The sequence below is a fragment of the Phoenix dactylifera genome, unplaced genomic scaffold (assembly GCF_009389715.1).
Source record: "Phoenix dactylifera cultivar Barhee BC4 unplaced genomic scaffold, palm_55x_up_171113_PBpolish2nd_filt_p 001690F, whole genome shotgun sequence".
In the NCBI taxonomy this organism is placed as follows: Eukaryota; Viridiplantae; Streptophyta; class Magnoliopsida; order Arecales; family Arecaceae; genus Phoenix; species Phoenix dactylifera.
The window spans coordinates 45,001-63,822 of NW_024068989.1; the positions used below are offsets into that span (position 1 = coordinate 45,001).

General features: G+C 37.2%; 1 protein-coding gene, 1 non-coding gene and 1 pseudogene across 2 annotated transcripts; 2 read left to right on the forward strand and 1 right to left on the reverse strand.

The window, feature by feature from the left end:
* Positions 1 to 4,650: 4,650 nt before the first annotated feature.
* On the reverse strand, positions 4,651 to 4,758 carry LOC120108979. Its single transcript, XR_005510066.1, has one exon. It is a non-coding gene; the product is annotated as a small nucleolar RNA R71 (small nucleolar RNA).
* LOC120108978 lies at positions 4,740 to 9,519 on the forward strand. Its single transcript, XM_039122720.1, has 2 exons — positions 4,740 to 6,963; positions 7,435 to 9,519. Exons 1-2 carry the CDS (start codon positions 4,826 to 4,828, stop codon positions 9,434 to 9,436), a joined length of 4,140 nt encoding a protein of 1,379 aa, XP_038978648.1. The 5' UTR covers positions 4,740 to 4,825; the 3' UTR covers positions 9,437 to 9,519.
* A 4,925-nt stretch (positions 9,520 to 14,444) lies between these two features.
* On the forward strand, positions 14,445 to 18,552 carry LOC120103840 (annotated as a pseudogene).
* The last annotated feature ends 270 nt before the right edge of the window (positions 18,553 to 18,822 follow it).

The window sequence follows — 18,822 nt, forward strand, 5'->3', positions numbered from 1 at the left end:
AAAATGAAAAAAAATAATTCTATTCAATATATTTTATAGTAACTTACAATAAATAATTTGGCAGAATTGTCAAAATACTATATTTTATAGGGCAACTTGATAAATAGTAGATGGCGCAAAGCTCATCCCCTTATATTCCAGCCAAACTAGAAAAAGTGAAAGGATTGTCTAGATTGTCACCATATAAAAATATTGCTTAATTGCAACCGTCACAAAATACGGCAAAACGCCAGTACAAGTGGAATTGGGGCATATATTAATAATTGATTAGCACACTTATATGTTAACAATTTCACCACTTAATATAACTTTCTAGAGGGTAATACCCTTACTTGTTATCTTTGCCCTAGTTGTTGATGAGTTTCTTGCTGGTTAACAAGGTCTCAAATGTAAGTTACTTACAAAAGGTGGCATCTTAAATCATCAAATAAGAATGAACTTGACATTGAAGGTCCAAAATTTGGTGAAAATAGAATGAAATGTGTAAAATATCTAGCATTCCTAAATGTAAATATTTGGAGGGTTTGGTCATACTTCGCTTTCTTTGCACCCATGTAATTGACTAAAATGTCCTCTATATAATTTTCCATTAAGAGTCTGGCCTTCATTTTACATGGATTTAATAATTTCTCTTAAATAAGGGGATTGTGATGGTGCATTTTTTTACTAAAAATATGATTAATCATAGTTGTTGCTTAGCTATGCATCTCTCTCTCTCTCTCTCTCTCTCTCTCTCTCTCTCTCTCTCTCTCGCATTCAACATCCCTAATCCCCCATCTCTATTTGTCTCCCTAATCTTGCCCAAAATTATAGATCCCTTTATAAAGAAGTGCTCCCGTCTCATCCATCAAGGACTGATTGCTTCTTTTTGTGTGAATAGATGCTGTAAATAAGGAATTTCCTTGAAAGAATACCATTAGAGAAGTTTCACCTACCTGCTCAAGTATGTTTCAACTCTAGCCTATGGGATCTTGGAGGCATTCGATATTATTTTCATAGAAATGTGCTTTCGTAGTTTGTACTATAGGGCGTCCTTTACTAGTGTATCTGCATGAAAACAAGCTGTTCGAGGGTGAGATCCAAAGGCCCTATTATTCCTTATTTCCTGTCTTATTCCCTTATCTTTTTTTTGCCAAAAAAAAAATTAAAGACCAAAGGGGAAAAAATAAATTGGTTCCGGCTCTTGTAATTATTGAGTTGAAAACAAGGTACGTCGCACTGGCCCGAACTGGATGGTAAAGAACATACTATACTATACCGGTTCAGTGCCCATACTCGATACGGGTGGCGTACCGAGAACTCTGTACTATATCGTACCAACACTATGGTAGTGTGCACCGGTACGGAGTGCAGTACCGAGAAGGTAAATCTTGGTTGAAAGATATTATTTTATCTTTCTTCTAGTATTAGCTTATCCCTAGAGAGATTACCAATATTGGATATTACCAGAAAAATTAAGATGCAAGTATGCAATGCTGCACATGCAAGTAAATTTATAGTGTTTTTCCTTCGCTCATGCAATGCTTTATAGTCAAATTTTCCTCATAATCAGTAAATTTGCAGTGTTTTCCTTTCACTCTTGCAATGTTTTATCGTCAAAATTTCCACATATTCAGTCACATGATGTTGTGCATTAAGGCATTGAATCTTTTGTTAGTCTGAAGTTAAAAAACAATGTATATTATCTTTATATTATATTTTTGCAAGTAGGTACGAGTACCCAAATGTTCTTCTCACCAGGGAAGTAATTAAGACAGTTTCAATCGTATGGAGCCAACCTTGAAGTACCAAAATCTGGAACTTTAGCTATATAGATGTCGTCCGAGAGTATGATGGCGGACTTCACATCTCTATGGATGATTGGAGTGGAGGCCGATGAGAGAAGATAGGCCAGTACTTTAGCAGCTTCTGCAGCGATCCTCGCTCGATTTTCTAAGGATAACGAGCCTCGACAGCCTTCGCCATGGATGAGGTGAGAGAGGGTTCCATTCGACATGAATTGAAACACCAACAAGGGCACTTGGGTCTCTAGGCAATACCCCAACAGCTTCACCATATTCTTATGGTTGATGGTGGAGAGGAGAACGACTTCATTTAATTATGAACTGCTTGATTTCACCCTTGGTTGCAATCTTGGATCTCTTAATCACAACAGCTCTTTGGTCTGACAAGGTCCCTTTCTTTGTACACCGTTCCGAAGCCTCTCAGACCAATAATGCAATCCTCGTCGTAGTTGTTGGTTGTTCTCTATGGTGCTCTTCAGAGGTAAATATCCTCGTAATGGAATCATCATGACCGCCACCACCTAATGAAGAGATATGACGATGTATGAATCACCCGCTCTAGCAAAAAAAAAAAAAAAAAAAAGAGGGAGAGATAGATAGATACGACATTACAGCGAAGACTGCCACTATGTTGGAAGAACTTCTCCTTGAGCTTGATGAGTCTCCTTTTTAGTTAGAATCCAGTACAACCAAGATACGTTGGCACAAAGAAATAGATTAGGCTGATGGACGCATATATATAGGCCTCTCTGGTTGCAAGAGATTACAACTACAGTTAACTATTAATATTTGACTGTATTACTAGTTGATGCTTGATAGGTGCATGAAAATGTACCTTTTAACACTACCACTTTAGGCTAAATTGTTAAGACTTAAGCATGATTTGGATATTTTTATGATATTTTTCTAATCTGAACTTTACTTCACAAAGTGTCCAAGTCTTAATTGATTTTGGTGATTTTATTGTAGGAATGGAGTTAAGAAGATTGAATATCCCATTGCAGTCCGAATGAAATGAAACTTGGTGGAGATGAAGTAGACATGTTTAGGTTTCATATGCATTAAGAATCAGGTCAATTGGAGCTCCAAAGAGAAAGTTATGAAGTTGCAAAGTTAGGTTTCCCTAAACCACCAGCCTGGGCCCTGACAGATCAGACCTTTGTGTAGTATTTTGATGATTTCGGGAGCTACAGAAGTTCAATTGAGATGATTCAAATTTTGTTGGAAACTAGACTTCCAGAGCTTTCAAATGACTATAAGAACATAAAATTTGAAGATCAGATGCGATCTGGAGAGTCTCCCGAACCTCATGCTGACGTTGGTGCTCGAGGGTAAAGTCGGAAAAACACATGCAAACGTGTCTAAGTTGTGTTTCCTAGGGTTTTTAGCCCCAAAATCATATATATACTTGGGGAGCACGCCGTTCTAAGGAGAAAAAAGGCTGCATTACAAAGAAATCATCAAGAGGAGCCAAAAATTTATGGAGAGCTAATTCTTTGGTGAAGCTAGGGATGAACTCGCTTGGATGATGGTAGTTTCATTTATATTTGATCTATGTAATAGATTCTCATGTTGATACAATTTTTGTTTATCATTTCTCATCAATAGATCTTTCTTGTGTTGGAATAATCTTGATCCTATTCTTTTCATAGATTCAGCCATGTCTTTTTCTATAGAATTGTTGAGGTGCTTGATTATATCTAGATTTGATTGTTTATCCAGTTAGTGTGATTTTTTGCTGAAATATTGCCATTGGGTATATTTTTGTCTTTGAATCTGAGTCTAAAAGGATAACAATCCTTGGTTTTAAAAAAAGAAGAATGATTTTCTAGAATTACCACTAAATATTTTGATTGTAATGCTATATCCTCCAATTAGAGAATCTGGTGCTATGATCTCTAATTGAGTTATCCAATGGATCAAATATGAATGGAATTACCTGATTCAAGTGAGGAATTCCCGATGCTTTGCTGCCATTAATTCTGGTCACATCTTTTCACTACTACAATCTAATTGTCAATTTACTTTTAAACATTCACATCACATTTTACTGCTTTGATATTTCTTTTTAGTTTTGTAGTTCCTTTTAGTGTTCCTACCTTCTCCCTGTGGAATCGACACCCCAATATATACTACGATAGCCGCGTTATTTTTTGGGCGTAATCAAATTTTGGCGCCGTTGCCGGGGAGAACGGTACAAGAAGCGCTTCAAGGAATAGGTTTGCTGAATTAATTCGTCAAAGCGGTAACCTCGTTCCTTCTTCTTTTTTTTTTTCTCTCTTGCTTTTTGTCTTCAGTTTATTTCATTCATAGTTTTGATTTGATTGTGCAAAAAAAAAATGAAAAAAAAATAAAAATAATATACATATATTTTGTGTTGCATGCGTAGGCATAGAGACGAGTTAGGTAGATTTGCAAGAAGACCGGAATTAGAACCTGACACTTTTCCTGTGAATTTGCCCGATACGCCATCTAATTCTAACACCATGAGCAATCACGAAGATCAGCCCATTAGGACTCTCCAGGACTATCTCCATCCTACACGCACAGCCACACCATCATGCATTATGTTTCCACCCAATGTCCCACAACAGGATTTTAAACCAGGAATGATACAGTTACTTCCTACCTTTCATGGCTTAGAGAATGAAAATCCTTACGTGCACATTAGAGAGTTTGAGGAGGTAGTGGCGACTTTTCATAGTCAACCCGGTACAATAGATGCAGTTAGACTTAAGTTTTTTCCATTTTCTCTGAAAGATAGAGCGAAAAGTTGGTTGTATTCACTGAGACCGCGGTCAATAGGATCTTGGGATGAGATGACACAGGTTTTCTTTAACAAATACTTCCCCCACCATAAGACCAGTGGTTTGAAGAAACAGATTTCAACCTTTGCACAAAAGGATAGTGAGACTTTGTATCAGGTGTGGGAGAGGTTTAAAAATTTGTTGAACTTGTGTCCTCATCACGGCTATGAGAGTTGGCGTTTAGTTAGTTACTTTTATGAGGGACTTACACCTAGAGAGCGCCAATTTGTAGAGATGATGTGTAATGGTGAGTTCTTGCAGAAAGATCCGGATGAGGCCATAGAGTACCTGAATGATCTAGCTGAGAAAGCTCATACTTGGACAGGACCTAGTGCGACTGATAGTACTAGTAGGTCACGACCTACAGCTACTCCTTCTAGTGGAGGAATTTACCATCTTAGAGAGGAGGATAATCTCAAGGCCCGGATAGAAATTCTGACTAGGGAGTTAGAGGCCTTAAAAACAAAGGATACAAAGGTTACACATACTGTTTCTCGTGTTGAGTCCCATGGACCCTGTTTTGTATGTGGTGGAGTAGATCACCTAGCTCAGGATTGTCCCACATTTGCTGAAATGAGGGGTGTGTATGAGGAACATTGTAATGCCCTAGGTATGTACAAGAAGCCTTTTACACCCTTTTCAGATACCTATAATCCTGGTTGGAGGAACCATCCTCACTTTAGTTGGAAATCTGACCCGCAACATCCTGCACAACCACAGCTGCCTAGAGCTTATTCTACACCTCCATACCATGCCCCATCTTCTAGGAATCCTTTAGAGGACACACTACATGCTTCTATTGAGGCTCAGAATAAGACAAACCAGAAGTTTGAATCAATGATTACTCAGGTGGTTGAGGAAAATAAAGAGATTAGGAGTCAAGTGTCTAAGTTGATTAGTGCTTTAACCGTAAATGAGCGAGGAAAATTTCCATCGCAAGCTCAACCCAATCCCCAAGGTCAGCATATGGCACAAACTTCTAATCCTGATAGGCAACATCTTAAGGAGGTTAATTCCATAACTACTCGAAGTGGTAAGGTTATAGAAAGGGTTCCCAAGCCTAAGGACACACAAGAGAAGTTGAGTAGTGATGTAGTTGATGTTCCAAGAGAGGAAGAGATAGTGAAGAGTCCAGTTAGAGTGCCCTTTCCTCAAGCTCTCAAGTCTACCTCAAGAGTTATGGACCATAGTAGCGAGATCCTAGAGAACCTAAGGCAAGTGAAAATTAATCTTCCTTTGTTACATGTGATAAAACAGGTTCCAACTTATGCAAAGGTCCTTAAAGATTTGTGCACTGTAAAAAGAAAACACCATGTTAAGAAAACAGCTTTTCTAACGGAACAAGTAAGTGCTTTGATTGAACAGAGAATCCCACCAAAATATAAGGACCCAGGATGCCCCACAATTTCTTGTATTATTGGGAATCATGAGTTTGCACAGGCTTTACTTGATTTGGGAGCTAGTGTCAATCTCATGCCTTATTCTGTTTACTTGCAATTGGGATTAGGAGAGATCAAACCCACCTCTGTGGTCTTACAGTTAGCTGATCGGTCAGTAAAGATACCAAGGGGGATAGTTGAGGATGTGTTAATTCAAGTTGATAAATTTTACTATCCTGTTGATTTCTTGATTCTAGACACACACTCTGTTGTTATTTCTGAATCAAAAATCCCCATTATTTTAGGTAGACCTTTTCTTGCCACCGCTAATGCTCTTATTAATTGCATGAATGGATTGATGAAGTTGTCCTTTGGGCATATGACCCTTGAGGTCAATATCTTCCACATAAGCAAACAGCCACAGGAGGACGATGAGTGTCACCAAACTTACCTGATAAACACACTTATGCAAGAGGATTATGGGACGAGGACATGGCAACCAAGATTTGAGGAGCTGCCCTTGATGCGAGAACAACCGAAGCCATCTACCATTGAAGCCCCAAAAGTCGAGTTAAAGCCACTGCCTAAGGGTTTAAAACATGCATTTCTTGGTCCAGGTGATACCTTTCCTGTAATAATTTCTTCTGACTTAAGTGCATCACAAGGTAAAATATTACTTACAACTTTGAATGAGCATAAATCTGCACTTGGTTGGACCATGGCCGACATTAAAGGCATCAGCCCTTTAATTTGTTCTCATAGGATTCACTTGGAGGAGGGAGCTAACCCTCGTAGAGACCCCCAACGCAGGCTAAACCCTACCATGAAAGAAGTTGTGAAAAATGAAGTCTTAAAACTGTTAGATGCGGGTATTATTTATCCGATTGCCGATAGCAAGTGGGTTAGTCCTACGCAGGTAGTTCCTAAAAAGTCAGGTGTCACAGTAGTGAAGAATGATGTAGGAGAATTAGTCCCTACCAAAGCAGCAACCGGGTGGCGCATGTGCATTGATTATAGGAAGTTAAATGCTGCCACTCACAAAGATCATTTTCCCCTTCCATTCATCGACCAAATCTTAGAGCGTGTAGCTAGTCATCCCTTTTATTGTTTTTTAGATGGTTATTCTGGTTATTATCAAATTGAAATTGCTTTAGAGGACCAAGATAAGACCACTTTTACATGTCCCTTTGGAACTTATGCATTTCGTCGTATGCCATTTGGTTTGTGTAATGCTCCAGCTACCTTTCAAAGGTGCATGATGAGTATTTTTAGTGATATGGTTGAGAATTGCATGGAGGTGTTTATGGATGACTTGACTGTTTTTGGTGACTCCTTTGATGTATGTTTGTTTAATTTAAAAAGGGTTCTAGCTCGTTGCAAAGAAAAAGGCCTTGTATTGAATTGGGAGAAATGCCATTTTATGGTGCCTTCGGATATTGTTTTGGGCCATATTGTTTCCTCTAGGGGAATAGAGGTTGATCAATCCAAAATTGAGTTGATCTCTAAGTTGCCCACACCTAAGACTGTGAAGGATGTTAGATCATTCCTTGGTCATGCTGGTTTCTATAGGAGGTTTATCCAGAATTTTTCTGCCATATCTAGACCATTGTGTAACCTTCTAGTTAAGGATACCCCATTTGAGTGGACACAAGAGTGCCAAGCGGCATTCCAAACGCTTATTGGGAAGCTCACTTCAGCTCCCATTATGCAGCCACCAGATTGGAGTTTACCTTTTGAAATTATGTGTGATGCAAGTGACTACGCAGTAGGGGCTGTCTTAGGTCAACGGAGAGAGGGAAAGCCCTTTGTCATTTATTATGCTAGTAGGACTTTAAATAGTGCTCAAATGAATTATTCTACTACTGAAAAAGAACTACTAGCTGTAGTATTTGCATTAGATAAATTCTGTGCTTATTTGATTGGCTCGCCTATTACAATTTTTACAGATCATGCAGCCCTTAAGTACCTTCTCGCAAAGAAGGATGCTAAGGCGCGATTAATTAGGTGGATCTTGCTTTTGCTGGAATTTAATCTAACCATCAAGGACAAGAAGGGTTTAGAGAATGGGGTGGCTGATCACCTCTCAAGGTTAATATTTGAGGATACTACAGATACACCACCGATCCGTGATGATTTTCCAGATGAACAATTATTTTCTATCACCTCCATGCCGTGGTTTGCACATATTGTCAATTATTTGGTAACAGGTGAGATGCCATCAGACTGGAATGCACAGGATAAGCAGAAGTTCTTAACAGAGGTACGTTCTTTTTATTGGGATGATCCACATCTTTTTAAGTACTGTCCTGACCAAATTATGAGGAGATGTGTCCCAGATGATGAGATAGCAAGTGTCTTAGAATTCTGTCATTCCCAAGCTTGTGGAGGCCATTTCTCTATGAAGAAAACCGCTGCAAAAATTTTGCAGTGTGGATTTTATTGGCCATCATTGTTTCGAGACACAAATGTTTATTGTCGTTCTTGTGAGAAATGTCAAAAATTAGGAGCTTTGTCCCATCGTAATATGATGCCTTTGAATCCAATTTTAGTGATAGAAATTTTTGATTGCTGGGGTATAGATTTTATGGGACCGTTTCCTCCTTCTTTTGGTTATCTATATATTATTGTTGCAGTAGATTATGTGTCCAAATGGGTAGAGGCTGCAACTTGTAGGAACAATGACAATAAGACAGTAATTAAATTTCTAAAGAAAAATGTGTTGTCTCGTTTTGGTACACCACGTGTTATCATTAGTGACCGGGGTACACATTTTTGTAACCGTTCCTTTGAAGCATTGATGAGGAAGTATGGGGTGGTGCATAAGATTGCTACAGCTTACCATCCTCAAACAAGTGGGCAGGTAGAGCTTGCTAATAGAGAGATTAAGCGTATTTTAGAGAAAACGGTTAACCCCGACCGGAAGGATTGGTCATTGCGATTAACTGATGCACTTTGGGCATACCGTACAGCTTTCAAGACCCCCCTAGGCATGTCACCTTATAGGCTTGTTTTTGGTAAACCTTGCCACCTACCGGTAGAGCTAGAACATAGAGCCTATTGGGCTATTAAGAATTTTAACTTTGATTTACCTGAAGCCGGTGAGCTTAGGAAGTTCCAGATGACCGAGTTAGAAGAGTTGCGAAATGAAGCTTATGAAAATTCTAAAATTTACAAGGCTAAGATGAAGGCATTTCATGATAGAAATATTCTTAGAAAAACATTTGCACCTAATCAACGAGTATACTTATATGATTCTAGGCTTCATAAACACCCTGGTAAATTACGATCTAGGTGGACTGGTCCTTTTGTGGTAAAGCATACATTTGAGAATGGAGCGGTAGAGATAGAAGATCCTAGAGATGGTCGGATGTTTAAGGTAAATGGCCAGAGACTCAAGCCGGTCCTTGAGAAAGAGGCTCCAGTAGAGGAAGATATTCTTCTCATGGACCCCGTCTACGAACAGTGATGCTATGCCCATGCAGGTACGTTTCTCTTTTTCCTTGTTTCTTTTTGTTTTTCTTTATTTTGTCTTTGTTTCAGTTTTTGTTTTTGCTTGTTTTGTTTTATTTCGTTTGGTTTCCTTAGTTTAATTTTCAGGTTTGCCAGCTTCCTGTTTTTACCATGGATTTGTGCTCCGCTAATCAGGTGACCTCTATCCTATTTTGTTTTCTATGCTTTTATTTCCATACATTGAGGACAATGTCATGTTTTAGTTGGGGGAGGGCAGCCCATGTGTATATGTTTTTGCATGAATTTGCTTTTTAAAAAAACAAATGATTACAGAGTATTTTTGCTGGAGTCAATTTTTCTATCTTAGTCACACTATTAAGACACCCTTTGAATTCTTTTTTTATGCACGCATCTAAGCCTTGTGGTTTGATGGATGTTCAATGCATACAATTAGAGAACTCTCAAACTTAAGTATTTACGCATTGGTGAGTATTAGAGAGAGAGAGAGAGAGTTCATCATGTTCAGAGACTTGTGGCATGCGTTCATTGATTTTTTTGAATTGGTTGCTCTATTGGGAATTTTTATTGCACAGTTTGTGGTATGTTGGTTGATTATACTTAGGAGATGATGAAGGTCAATTTAGGATGAACGTTTGAGCCTTTCAAGCTAACCCATGTTTTATCCATTAGAAACCATTTTGAGCCGAAAAAAAAAAGAACCCTTTCCTTTGTAAACCCATATGTCCTTACCCCCCCCTCCACATTGGAGTTGAGCCTAAATTATTATATCTTTCCTACCTTTTACTTTCAAGTACATGCTAGGGATGATAAATAATTGGTCCGCAAATAATGAAGACAAGAAAGGGGATGTACTGTGGTGGTTTCTCATTGGTGCTGTCAGGTTTGCTGAAATGGACTCCATAATTGCAACCAAAGGTTGTGTTAAAAAAAAAAAAAAAAAGGAAGAAGAAAAAGAAAAGAAAGAAACAAATCAACTCCACCAGGAGCTTCAGCTTTCTATTACCACAGGCCTTGAAAATGTCTCGGGCTCTAATCTCCATTATGAAATGATTCTATTGGTTCCCAAACTGCTTGTCACAGGTTCAAAATGCTAGTATGAAGTTGTTGATGAAATAACCAAATGGTATGACTAGCGTGAAAAAAAAAAAGAAAAAAAAAAGGTACAAGCGGTTTGAGGAAGTTGTGCTTGATGTTATATCTTGTGAAGACCTCTAGCATGTACTGGAAAGTTCTTTTGAATTCTCTTATCCATCCTTTTATTATTTTTATTTTACTTAACTTTAGCCTCATTACAACCTTTTATTATTGACCTTTTTGATCCTAAGTGGGTTTGTGGTAAGAATGGTTGAGTTCCCAATGGTTGGTGATCCTATCATAAGATCAATGCTTGTTTGTTGCTTGTTCATGAACACTTGCCTTCTCATATATTTGTGTGAACACCTTTTCTCAACTCCATAGAGAGACCCCTTACACCAGTCTACTATTGAATATTATACCTGTGAGATATGGAGTTGAAGCTTTTGTTTGAAATGTTCTCGACGTTGTATGTGTCAGGGTTGGTGGTAAGATGGTTACGGCTTAGAGTACACACACACACGAATTCTGGGAGTTGCTCTTGATGGACTGATTTTGATAGTATTGTTGATCTCTTGCGAGTACTTTATTTGTTATACTTGAATATTATTGCTTAGCTCATGCAAAAGCTGTCTACACTGGGTTGGATATAGTCCGTTCTTTTTCTTCGCTTAAATTGCTAGGGACTAGCAATAAGCTGGTTGGGAGGTGTGATAGGTGCATGAAAATGTACCTTTTAACACTACCACTTTAGGCTAAATTGTTAAGACTTAAGCATGATTTGGATATTTTTATGATATTTTTCTAATCTGAACTTTACTTCACAAAGTGTCCAAGTCTTAATTGATTTTGGTGATTTTATTGTAGGAATGGAGTTAAGAAGATTGAATATCCCATTGCAGTCCGAATGAAATGAAACTTGGTGGAGATGAAGTAGACATGTTTAGGTTTCATATGCATCAAGAATCAGGTCAATTGGAGCTCCAAAAAGAAAGTTATGAAGTTGCAAAGTTAGGTTTCCCTAAACCACCAGCCTGGGCCCTGACAGATCAGACCTTTGTATAGTATTTTGATGATTTCGGGAGCTACAGAAGTCCAATTGAGATGATTCAAATTTTGTTGGAAACTAGACTTCCAGAGCTTTCAAATGACTATAAGAACATAAAATTTGAAGATCAGATGCGATCTGGAGAGTCTCCCGAACCTCATGCTGACGTTGGTGCTCGAGGGTAAAGTCGGAAAAACACATGCAAACGTGTCTAAGTTGTGTTTCCTAGGGTTTTTAGCCCCAAAATCATATATATACTTGGGGAGCACGCCGTTCTAAGGAGAAAAAAGGCTGCATTACAAAGAAATCATCAAGAGGAGCCAAAAATTTATGGAGAGCTAATTCTTTGGTGAAGCTAGGGATGAACTCGCTTGGATGATGGTAGTTTCATTTATATTTGATCTATGTAATAGATTCTCATGTTGATACAATTTTTGTTTATCATTTCTCATCAATAGATCTTTCTTGTGTTGGAATAATCTTGATCCTATTCTTTTCATAGATTCAGCCATGTCTTTTTCTATAGAATTATTGAGGTGCTTGATTATATCTAGATTTGATTGTTTATCCAGTTAGTGTGATTTTTTGCTGAAATATTGCCATTGGGTATATTTTTGTCTTTGAATCTGAGTATAAAAGGATAACAATCCTTGGTTTTAAAAGAGGAGAATGATTTTCTAGAATTACCACTAAATATTTTGATTGTAATGCTATATCCTTCAATTAGAGAATCTGGTGCTATGATCTCTAATTGAGTTATCCAATGGATCAAATATGAATGGAATTACCTGATTCAAGTGAGGAATTCCCGATGCTTTGCTGCCATTAATTCTGGTCACATCTTTTCACTACTACAATCTAATTGTCAATTTACTTTTAAACATTCACATCACATTTTACTGCTTTGATATTTCTTTTTAGTTTTGTAGTTCCTTTTAGTGTTCCTACCTTCTCCCTGTGGAATCGACACCCCAATATATACTGCGATAGCCGCGTTATTTTTTGGGCGTAATCAATGCTAATCAAAGTGTGGCCTTCTGGTTGACTGCAACCATGATAGCAACATCACATGTTTCAAGCCTTACATGTTTTCTTAGATTTTGGCCGCCAAGTGGAATTTTTTCTTATGAAATTCCAGGGACACATGTTGCAGGCCTAGGCTGTCACAGGAACATCTAGGTCTAGTTCATGGCATATAATTTGATATTGCGCCTTTGGTTACCCCTAAATGTCAATTCTTGTAAAAAACTCCTATCTCCTGAGACTGAAACTTGCACCATTTTTGCAATCTAAGTTGCTTAAACCTTAGGCTAGAGAGAGGCTCTGATAAGCTATACTTGGTTTGAAAAAAGGTTAGGAATTTTTTAAATATTATCTTCCATTCTCAAAAGGTATAAATAATTTTAGGATAAAAAGATGGATCTCATTTTGTGTTCCTATGGAACATTTCTATTCCATGGAAGAATTGCCTGGTCCATTTATGTCTCCATGAAATGATATATAGTAATATAGTGCAATTGAATATGCTGAGGTTATTATTTTGGTTAACAAGGCAAAAGTATCGCTGCTGCCCAACATATTAATTGCTTAAAAACTGGAGCTTTTGGTTATTTCAAAATATAAGTGGGGATAAGAAGATTGGAAAACTCTTAGACAAATGTCCTATATAACCAATTTGTCTTAAAAAATACCTATTACTCCCAAATTATCCGCCCTTTAACAATTTTTCTTATTTCCCAACCAACTAAGCCTGGATAGGCAAATTGATTCTAGGTTCTTAATTTAGCTTGCATTTCGCACATACTTGCACAGACCAGATTCCTCAAACTATAGCATGTAAGGAGTCTTTCACATTTCACATTTTGACTATATTATTAAAAGACACCCGACTTTTAGATGATCCCATGCTCTTGAAACTATTATTTATTTATAAGATTTATTTTAGAATAATTATTTAATATTTATATGTGATTGGCTTATTATTTTCGATCTCTTTGATCCAGTTTGGATTCTGCTATTTTATTTTTTTCAAAACTTAAGGCTCATCTTCTACCAAAAAATAAAAATCTTACAAAAAAAATAAAAACAAAGTCTCGTAATGCAATTTATTTTTCTTTGGTGTTTGTCTTCTTTCTAAGTCATGTGCTTTGCGCATGCATATTATAAATTACTATATAATACAAATGTTTGGGATTTTGATTTCATGCAAATATTTTGACTCCCTGTAGGATTTGTTTGGAAAATTCAGTAGAATTAAGCTAGATCTTTTATAGAAATTGGACATGTTAGTCTACTCAGCCCGTTTTTTTTTCTAAAAGTCCATTCTAGTTTTGGCCTAAATCCGATCAATGAGTGTATTAGACTGCAAGATAAGAAAAAAATATATGGAGATTTTTTTTTCCCTATAGGATTTAGGCTAAAGAAGAATTGTGTTGACATAGATTTTATTTAACTAGGCTGTATAATCTATGATCTTATAGGAAATTCCGTTCAATTCTATTAGATTTTCTAAATAGATCCTTATTAGGATTATAAAACTATCACTGCATAGTTTTTTTTTTTTTTTTTTGTTGGTTCATTGGTGTGTCTGTATCTATGGTCGTTACAAAACTATCCTTTCATATACGGTTCTCGTTGTATTGTATTTGTTCGTCTCTGTGTCAGATGCTACTAATGGGAACTCTAAGCGTATAGCTGAATGAGGAGTCTCATCGTTGACCGACCCGCAGTGCACCGAAGAAGATCCGATATTTGTCCCGATTCGGAGTCGGGTTACGAAGACTGGGTCGGATTGGATTGGATTTGATTTATAAAAATCCGACCCGATTACACGGCTGTCTAATCTCTCTAGAGTAACCACCGACCCAGAACCCAACCTTTCCTCCCTTCCCGGCCTTGCTCGGATCAAAACTCGTGGGTTTCCCGAAAGCTATTCCTGGAATTAGGGTTCCGGCGTTGATCCGGCGGAGGGAGAGAGGGGGAGAAGGAGAGGATGGGAGAGCGCAAGGTGTTGAACAAATACTACCCGCCGGACTTTGATCCGGCGAAGATCCCACGGCGGCGGCAGCCTAAGAACCAACAGATCAAGGTTCGTATGATGCTTCCCATGAGCATCCGCTGCAACACCTGGCACCTACATCTACAAGGGCACCAAGTTCAATTCCCGCAAAGAAGATGTCATCGGAGATGTAATCCCCTTCTATCCCTTCTCATGTGTTTCCCTTCCTCCTCTTCTTCTTCTTCTTTTTGTTCTTGATCGATTCATCTCTTTCCCGCAGCTTCGTTCCATCGTTGTTCGTTTCCTTCTATTCTTTTTCAGTTGATTTCTTTTTTTTTTTTTTTCTTGTAACCTGTTAATTGAAAGTTTAGATTTCGCCGAGTTTTCCACGCAGTTTAAGTTATCTATTCATGGTCCCCTATCGTATTTGCATTATTTTATCTGTTTGATTGATGAGATTCCTTAAGTTTGTTTGATATTCTGTAGAAAGGGTAAAATTATATTTAAAGTTTACCTGGAATTTGAGATTTATCTTAGCTGGGTCGAAATGCCTATACTCTGATACTGTAATTTCATAGATTTTGAGGAACAAGGTAACCTGAAGGCCATAAATTATCTTCAGATTAACATTATCGATGGTGTTAAATTTCAGGAATTCTTTATTTGGTTAATGTTTGGTTGAAAAGTTCAATTTTATTGCGCATTTGATGAGGAACTGAGATTGATGTTTGGTGGCATCCTGCAGATTTATCTGGGAATTCAGATTTTTCGGTTCTATTTCAAATGCACCAGATGCTCAGCTGAAATTGCATTCAAAACAGATCCTCAGAATTCGGACTATGTTGTTGAATCCGGAGCATCCCGAAATTTTGAGCCTTGGCGGGAAGAGGAAGAAGTGAGTGATTTACATAATGCTCCGTAGCATGTTATATTGCTGGGTTTGACTAGTACATGTTCTGGGGTATTCTTGATCTTTGATATTTTTGCAATAGAATTGTTGTTTCAATTCCAATATCTTATGTTGTGCTTTCATCAGGCAGTAGAAAAAGAGAAGAAGAAAAGTGCTGCTGAAGAGATGGGGGATGCGATGAAGTCACTGGAAAACAGAGCGGTGGATTCAAAGAGAGATATGGACATACTTGCAGCACTAGAAGAAATGAGGTCGATGAAGGTATAAATTGGACTCTATCCCCAAATTTCCGTAGACTTTTAAAGTTACTGGTGACATGAATACGACCAGGGGTTCAGGATAGTTCGTGATTCTGTACTATTATCATGCTGACAGATTCTTTTTTGCTGTTCTCCAGTCAAGACATGCAACTGTGAGTGTCGATATGATGCTAGAGACTCTAAGGCGTTCAGCCTACGACAAGGTAAGATTTTGGCTACTTTCCTTTCTCACTCCCCCTTGTGAACTTTTCATTCATAAAGAATGATTGAGTATGCGGTCATTTCAGTGAAGCATTAACATCAGTACCATGAGCATGGCCCCTATTGCCTTTATTCTCTATACGACGTTTTCTCTTTCTTCTAGAATATGCTTGAGGAGGGATGGTTATGTTGTTAAAATGATTAAGTTTCATTACAGTTCATATGCGTCGGTATGGAGTGGTACAAAATCTGTACCGACCCGAACTTGAGTCTCGTATCGGTTTCCACCTGTAAGTACAGGATGTGCCATATTGTACTGGGTGGTATGGTAGACCATGCTTTGTCTAAATATCATCAAGATCATATCCGAAGGAAGGTTTTTACAGTGACCTATCTCGACAACTTGTGTACAATGCTTTTAGGTATCCGGTACTTGACTAGTGACCTTGGTGTAGCATTAGTTTGGGCTGATCTTAATGAGTTTTAGATTTTAAGGGAAGAAAGACATAAAAGTCACAAATTAGGGAGTTTGGGTTTGATAAGATTATCATATGTGAATGGCATGCGTATTTGAAAATTTCTTAAGAATGGAAAAAAATAAAGAGGAGATACAGAAAGTGTATAACTCATTATACATTACTAATAAAGTGTGATAATAGTAAGACCTTTATTAGGTATGTTAGAAGAGTGAGAAGGGTTTTCCCCCCAAAAAAAGTGTAGACCAAGTGGGAAAGGGATATAGTTTTCTTCAATCATTTTCCATATTGAGGGTTTAAATATATTCATGATAAGTATGTGAACTTCTTTTGAGAATGCAACTTACCGGCCGTCAATAATTAATTTAGAAAATAATTTAAAAATAAAATTGGTGAAGATTATGGGTAAAAAGGAGAAAACAATTTAAACGCAAGATATTTGAAGGCAGGCTCTAGAAGTATTATTAACCTTAACCTACAAGCCTCGTCATAACTTGTAAGTATTTAAGTCAGATTTGAGGATCAACTCAGAGATTTTTTTCTACATATCAAGACTGCTACCTGTTAATGTTGCTTTATATCAGTGAAATTTTTGTTAGGTTCTGGATAAAGAATGAGGTTTTTGTAGCAAATCTTTCACAATTGATGCAGTGTTCTTGGTTAGTGTTTGATGTGGATGGTGTAGCTTATATAACAACTGTTGTACGTTCATTTATAAATCAATGTTTTTTGTTCTTAAGTCTTCTCATGAACTTTCTATGCTTTGTCAGGAGCAAAAAATTGCAGAGGAGTTTGATAAAGCAGATGAAGAACTGATCAAATCAATTGCTTTTCCTGTTAGTATTTGAGTATTCCTTTTATTGCTTTTTTTGTCACTGTAATCTATTATTTTCAAAAAGTTTTGTATTAAGATTGGTGCATGAGGTGCTAATAACGAAGTACCTTTTGCAGGGTTCACAAAATTATGTCCAGCGTATACAGGATGATGAAGATGAGGATCTAGATGAGGACTTTGGCCAGTCATCTTCCAATCCATGCAAGTTACCAGATGATAATTTAAAGGTATATTTTGGCTTTATTGATTGCTTCATTTGTCGTTTTCATTCTTTTGTCCTAAATATGCAAAATTTATATAAATTTTATTGGGGGAACATTTTAAATGTTGGAACTGGCTTTCAAAAATGGAGTGATAGACCTGGTTAAAAGAAAAATTCTTAAAATTCCTATTATCTTGCTGATTGTAAATCCTTTTCTTTATGAAGCTAGTAGTATTAGTTTTTATTTTTTGCCTTTAATTGTTATATACTAATATGACATTACATGAATTGTTGACTTCTTGATTGAAAGAAATCTGAAAGAATTTGGGAGCATTCTCCAGTGAATTCTGTGTTAGGCTTGTTATCCTTTTGTATTCTCATGCATGCCTATCAGGGCTGATCGTCCATGCTGGCATACATCATCATCTTTTAAGACCCTATGACATGTGCCTTTCACCATAGGTGTTTTCTCACTTATTAATATTTTCTGCACATGAATGCACACAGTAAATTTGGTAGACATTTGCTCTTTTAAAGATGTAACCCCAAGGATTATGAGGGATTGCTAGTCAATAAACTGCTAGAATTTTAAATTCAGATTTGAAGGCAAATCTAAATTCTGTGCATTTTCAAAGTCTACTATCAGCAGCTATTATTAGTCAGCCTGGACCCCAGATATGTTAAACAACAAGATTCCGCTGTTTTGCAGGGATGCTTGAGCACATAAAAGATAGAAACCAGACTGGAAGAGAGTAGAAGAGAGGAGAGAGTAAGAGAAGAATGTAAGAACAAAAGGAAAAGAGGAAAACAGGGAGCCCCGTGGTCCTCTTTTTAAAGAAAATATCTCATATAAGCTGACTTCTGTAAAAAATCTCCTCCACAGCTGGCTATGAATCCCCCGTTTCATATGTTCTATCAGTCTCTTTTCCTAATCATTTACGGATTCCTAAATAGTAAATAAGTCAAAACACTTAACTAAAAGCCCTAATTTATTTTGAAATTCTGAACTACGCCCCATGAGCCGTGGTTATTTTTCATGCCACATAGCATATTGATATGGTGCTTGATATTGATATTAGATGTTCTAAGTTCTAACCAGTAGACCTGCTAAAACAGAAAAAATGATGACTAAAAACGTAGCTAAAAAATAAAATTAATTCCAGTAACTTGAAGTTTCAAAAATCTGATCACATCACTCGAGCATCAGTTAAGCTATGTATAAAATAATGTTACTTTATATTCCCTACAAATATTGTTACCTTATGTTTGTCCAATCACTGTGACTCTGTGGTGGCACCTTCTTGTCTGCCATACGTTTTGATGCATATATATCCCATATTTCATTGTTGGCCTTACGATTTTTTTTCTATTTCACTT